This window comes from Psammomys obesus, unplaced genomic scaffold (genome assembly GCF_907164565.1).
Source record: "Psammomys obesus unplaced genomic scaffold, mPsaObe1.curated_primary_1811, whole genome shotgun sequence".
In the NCBI taxonomy this organism is placed as follows: Eukaryota; Metazoa; Chordata; class Mammalia; order Rodentia; family Muridae; genus Psammomys; species Psammomys obesus.
In genome coordinates, this window is record NW_026596057.1 from 16589383 (window position 1) to 16595382 (window position 6000).

At 47.8% G+C, this 6000-nt stretch overlaps 1 protein-coding gene across 1 annotated transcript in view; it reads left to right on the top strand.

Annotated features, from left to right (window-relative positions):
* Positions 1-6000, top strand: part of Lamc2 (laminin subunit gamma 2) — a 64992-nt gene that overhangs the window by 55342 nt on the left and 3650 nt on the right. Inside the window, exons 17-22 of the mRNA XM_055624680.1 lie at positions 356-500; positions 1202-1351; positions 1816-1930; positions 2780-2979; positions 5020-5178; positions 5271-5370. Of these exons, the coding sequence (XP_055480655.1) occupies positions 356-500; positions 1202-1351; positions 1816-1930; positions 2780-2979; positions 5020-5178; positions 5271-5370 (869 nt within the window). The remainder of the gene's footprint in view (positions 1-355; positions 501-1201; positions 1352-1815; positions 1931-2779; positions 2980-5019; positions 5179-5270; positions 5371-6000) is intronic.

The window sequence follows — 6000 nt, forward strand, 5'->3', positions numbered from 1 at the left end:
ATGCACACTTTATCCCCAGAAGGGGAGAGGGGGGTGGGAGAAGGAGTGTGAGTTACCGTGAAGCCCTTGCTGGAACTTACCACATAGACCAGGCTGGTCCTGAACTCACAGAGATCTACTTTTTCACAAAGAATACATTCTGCCATATGTGGTTGTACATACCCACAAACCTAGTTCTTAGAGGCAGAGGCAGGAGGATTGCAGTAAGTTTCAGGCCAGCCAAAGCTATATCATGACACCCTGTCTCCAATATAAAAAAAAAAAAAGAAAAAGAAAAAAATAAGTTCTCAAGCCTTTCCCTCCATTATTACTATTTTTATTATAACTATTGACCATCTACTTTTCCTCCCTACAGATTAGAGAAAACCAAGTCCCTGGCCCAGCAGTTGTCGAGGGAAAGCACCCAAGCCGACATTGAAGCTGACAGGTCTTACCAACACAGTCTCCGCCTTCTGGATTCAGCGTCGCAGCTTCAGGGACTCAGTGATCTGTCCTTTCAGGTGAGGCCACCAAGCCTGTGCACGTGACACACAGACAGACTTTCTGAGGCCATGAAAACTTTCTTCTCTAGGGATTTCGTAAGGTTGTTCAAGCCCTCAGCTTCTTCTCCACATTGACTGTGTCAGTCAACATCAGGTTACCACAAAGCACTATCTGAGGTAACTGACTTATCAGGAGAAAGGGTTTCTCTAGCTTAGTGTTTCAGACAGTCAAAGACACCGTGCCTGCATTGGCTCTGTTCTGCCGAGGGTGGCAGGTCATCTCCAAAGGACAGAGGCAAGTGTGACTAATCCCTCTTGAGATCACATGGCCTAAAGACCTCCTCCTACCCCCACAAAGGCTCCACACAACCCCACGCTAACCAGATGCTTAATTCGTGGGTGATGACTCCCATTCAAACCATAGCATCGACTTTTGGCTTTGTGGTAGGAAGCACACAGGTGCTCGCCATCACCCATTGTCCTGTCGTTGACCCCACCGAACTCTGAAAGGGGAAGGGATTGGATGTTCAAGTTTGACCCTGTTAGTAGAGGAAAGTTTCATATCTCCTCCCCAGTTCTGGGACCCTCAAATTGAAACCAGTGGGGAATTATCATGGAGTTTGAGGCATTTCTCCGCACTGCCAACAAGAAGACTTTTGCTATCAAAAGGTTCGCATTTTGCCGGGAGCAGACAGTCATTCATATCTTTGTGCCCACAGGTGGAGGCGAAGAGGATCAGGCAGAAAGCTGATTCTCTCTCAGACCTGGTGACCAGACAAATGGATGCGTTCACTCGGGTGCAGAACAATCTGGGGAACTGGGAAAAGGAAACACAGCAGCTGTTACAGACTGGAAAGGATGGAAGACAGGTACCTTCTGTTAATCCATTCGCTCAGTCAAAAAGCATGCGCTGAATGGTGACCGTGTGAGTGAAAATGGCCAGAGCCACTAACAGAAACCCTCTGAAGGTCATGATGCCACTGGTTACAGAGGGAGTGACCAAGATTGGAGTTGTGATGGAATTAGCTTCACCCAGTGAGTCAGCATTTGAGCCTAGGATGAGGACCCAGGCATTCTAGGAAATACCTAGTGTTGAAAATTGTGATTTGCAAAACTCTTCCCACCCCGGTGATGGGCAGGAGTCCAAGACTCTCCTCTCAAAGGCATGTGTTGTTGACTTACAAAGTTCCTTCCTGATCCGACGGTAGAGGGCTTTGCTCCAGCACCCCCAGACTGCGGTGAGTCACAGCACTCTGTGTCACGGAGAAGTTGTGTCAGGGTGATTTTGCTAGCAGGAATGCACTTATTCTAATCTTGCTCCGTCTATTTACAGAGTTCAGGTCAGCTGCTTTCCCGTGCCAACCTGGCTAAAAGCAGAGCGCAAGAGGCACTAAGTGTGGGCAATGCCACTTTTTATGAAGTTGAGACTATCCTGAAGAACCTCAGAGGTTAGTGCCATGTGCTCCAGGTCGGAATTTTGAAGGTCCACTCGTGACTCATTCAAGTCCTCATTTTCTGCCTTAGGGGTGGGTGTACCCGGTTATTAATAGCTGCTCAGTCACTGTTTTTCTAGGTAATAATGATCTCATTAATACTTGATGGAAATATTTCACCTAAGTGCCAGGAGTCTTGAGTTCTGATCCTTACTGGGCCCTATAACCAGGTCAAAGTTCTCCATTTCACCTTTCCCGATCTTGTTGCCCTTTCGTAAGGGCAACAAGAGAACTCTAAGGTCCTTCTTATCCAATATGTCACTGCTGCGTTGATATTCTTCTTTTCTTGGACAGCCTGGTTGGTTCCAATATGGGTTGCACGGAGATAATATTTGGCTCCGAGGGGCTTTGGGGTGTGCCTTGAAGACATTTGGTTAAAATTTCAGCATTATTCATTAATAAACAAAAGGGAAGTCCTCGGATTCTCTTCATAAAAAGTCCCTCTGACCACACGCCCAACTCTGTGATTACACGCCAATTCTGTGACCACACCCTAACTTTGTGGTCACACCTATACTGATCTGCTTCAGGCTTTGGAGAGTTACCTGCTCTTTCTCCTCTTTGCATGTTGAAATCCTCGCAGTGGCAGGGACTTAGGACAGGCAATAGCTACCACAATGGCTCCTTTGAGATTCTTTCTCTTGGGAAAGAACTAGAAACCCCGGCCACAACATCCCACATCTCCACCCCTAGCCAGTAATTATCCCCTTTCAGAATTTTTTTCCTCAAAACGTCAGGCTCTCTCATTCAGTCTTAACTTACCATCCTTGTCTCTGTGGCAGTATTTTCTTTTCTTCATTTCAGAGTTTGATCTGCAGGTTGAAGACAGAAAAGCAGAGGCTGAAGAGGCCATGAAGAGACTCTCCTATATTAGCCAGAAGGTTGCAGATGCCAGTGACAAGACCCAGCAAGCTGAAAGGGCCCTGGGGAGTGCCGCTGCTGACACCCAACGGGCAAAGAACGCAGCTAGGGAGGCCCTGGAGATCAGCAGCGAGATAGCGCAGGTAAAGAAGCGTGGATGTACAGGCTGCCACAGGCAGCGCCCAACGTAGCCTTACCACAGGGAGAGAGCTTCAGCTCAGTTCAGCCCCTATGGCTCAGAGTCCTGGAGAGTCCATAGCAGTACCACACCACAAGCCCACATTTCCGCTGGATAGATCCAGTCACTGGCTAGCAGCTAACACACCATATCCAGCGCCCCCTTTGGACAGCACTGTGGGAACCAGCCACAGCTGTTCACTGTGGAGATTTCTAAGGCTGCTATCAAAAAATACTTTGTTTTGAAAAGCAGAAACTACTTTCTCACCATAATGGAGGCTAGCATCCAGAATTAGAGAGTCGGCAGGGCTATCCTCCTGATGGCTGCGGGGAGAATTCCTCCTTTCCTCTTCCCAGCGTCTGAGGACAGCAGTCTTTGCTTTTCCTTGGCCCATGGCTCCATCAGCATACTCTCTGCTTCTGCGGCCCCGAGTCCTCTGTCATCTCAGCTCTTTCCTCTTCCTTCTACATCTGTCCCTCCTTCTTCCCCCTCCTCCTTATAAGAAGACGTCCATCAAGCCAGCCAGTGGTGTCAAGAGCTTTTAATCCCAGCACTCAGGAGGCAGAGACAGGTGGATCTCTGTGAGTTGGAGGCCAGTCTGGTCTACAAAGTGAGTTATAGGATAGCCAAGACTAACCAAAGAAACCCTGTCTCAAAAAACAAAAGGCATCAATCATGTTGTTGAAGGGTTCACCACTATACTCCAGTATAACGTCACTGTGGCTAATTACATCTACAACAGTAAGACAGGCATGGTGGCTCACACCTTTAGTCCTAGTACATGGGAGGCAGGGGAAGGCCTCTGTGAGTTCCAGGACAGCCTGGTCTACAAAGCAAGTTTCGGGACAGCATGGCTACACACAGAGAAAGACTGTCTTGAAAAACAAAAAAAGAAGAAGAAAAAACAATCTATAACAGTCAGTTTTCAAATAAGGTCATCTTGTGAGTTGAGAGAGATGTGCAAGGAACAAAGACTCCACCATATGGAGCTGGGTAAGCCCATAGAGAAACACCCGTAGCCCTTAGAACTTCAACATCTGGTTCAGGGTGCTAAATGTAACTTGTAACAGTTGTTGTGAGTGTTTTGCTTCTCAATATGAAATCCTGGAGCTCTAGGGCCCTCTCTAATCTCTGTCTGAGCTCACCCTCCTGGTTTGCCTCTGTCCTCCACTGTGCATGCGTGGTGCTGGAGATGGAGATAAGAAAGATCTAGTCCTTTGCTTGAAAGAGCACTTGGGGGAATTGGTCTTCCAGCTGTTCTTCTGCTCTATGCTTAGAGCCCACGTTTTTGCACTTAAGCACAACTTCTAGAGAGCTGGTGCCACTCCAAACACCTCCTTAGGGAGCTCTTGGTAGCTAGACTGTTTGACCTCAATTTTAAATCACTTGGTAACCCACAAAAATAATTTCAAATAGTTTTCCTTGTTTAATGTACCTTTCTTATACAGCATCAAGCATTAAAAACTCCTGCAATTGTTTAATTACAGCTTATGCATGAAGGAATTGATGAGCCTTTTCCCAGCAAAAACAAAACCCCACCACTATAGCCGATTCATTCGTTGTCTGCACTCCAAGCACAACTGTCTTAGGGTAATCCTTGTAAAGTTGTTATAGTTGTTCCAAAGATCAGGGCAGTAATGGACCATGACAGAGAAGGATGTTTCTTGTCCTCTGGATTTTCTCAAATGCTTTCCTGATCATGTAAAAAACAAACAAACAAACAAACAAACAAAAAAAAAAAAAAACAGTTTTCTAGGCACTGAACTGAAAGGGAAACAGTGTTTCTGCACTGACCCTCCTACTCTCTAGAGAGCTAACCTAGAACTAACTTGCTTGAGGCCCAGCCTGGGGAAGGGAGTGTCCTCAAGTCTGACTCTCTCATTGTTCATCTGGCTTACTCCATCAGAGCCAGGGCTGCAGCTGTATTTTTTCTACAATTGTCCTCGGGATGTTTTGAGCCTCACCCTCTCCCTCCTTCCGTCCCTGGCTCCCTTTATTTTCCCAGGAGATTGGGGGTCTGAACTTGGAAGCCAACGGGACAGCAGATGGGGCCTTGGCCATGGAAAAGGGACTGGCCACTCTGAAGAGTGAGATGAGAGAGGTGGAAGGAGAGCTGGCCAGGAAAGAGCTGGAGCTTGACACAGATAAGGACAAAGTGCAGCTGGTGAGTGATGGCGTCTTCCCACTGTGAGCTCTCTGTAAAGTTGCCAAGCCGAAAATAACCTCTCAGAACACCTTTGTACTCATTGTCCTCAGGTGATTACGGAAGCCAAGCAGGCCGATGCCAGAGCCAAGAGTGCCGGAGTTACAATCCAAGACACGCTCAACACCCTGGACAGTATCCTACAGCTGATAGGTCTGTGCATCCTTAGCTTTTCTGCTCAGGGACTGTCCCCAGAAGACTGCATGTTCTTAGTCCTGATGGATGGGGATCTCAAGTTCCCCTAAGAACATCTGGAAATCTGTTTTGTTTCATGCCCAGACACTTGGGTCAGGCTGCTTTACGTCTTCTCTGTTGGTAAACCACGTCTAAGATGAGTCACAGAGTACTTGTTGTATCTGGAAGTAAAGGTCTGTGAGTCAGAGAACTGGGTGTGTCCCAGGAACTTCCCAGAGGACCGGTCAGCTTGAGGGGCCCTGTTAAGGGCGGAAGGAGGGGGAGCCCTCAGGATCAGGCAGTTTTAAGTAGGAGAGTGATGTCATCTCTGCTCTAGGGAGGAGAACTTGAAGGGGGCTTAGACGGAAGCAGAGAAGGCCACCTTGGGGAACTGTTGGCAGCAGAACAGGAGCCAGCTATGAGGCAGCAGAAGTGGGGAGGGGGAGAGCGTGGAGGAGAGGGCTCCCCCATCTGCTGAATCTGATGTTCTTCCTCCCTAGACAAACCTCTACCTGCTATGACCAACTGGGCAAACAAGAGCCTTCTGGATAGATAACCCAGGGTGTGTGTGTGTGTGTGTGTGTGTGTGTGTGTGTGTGTGTGTGTGTG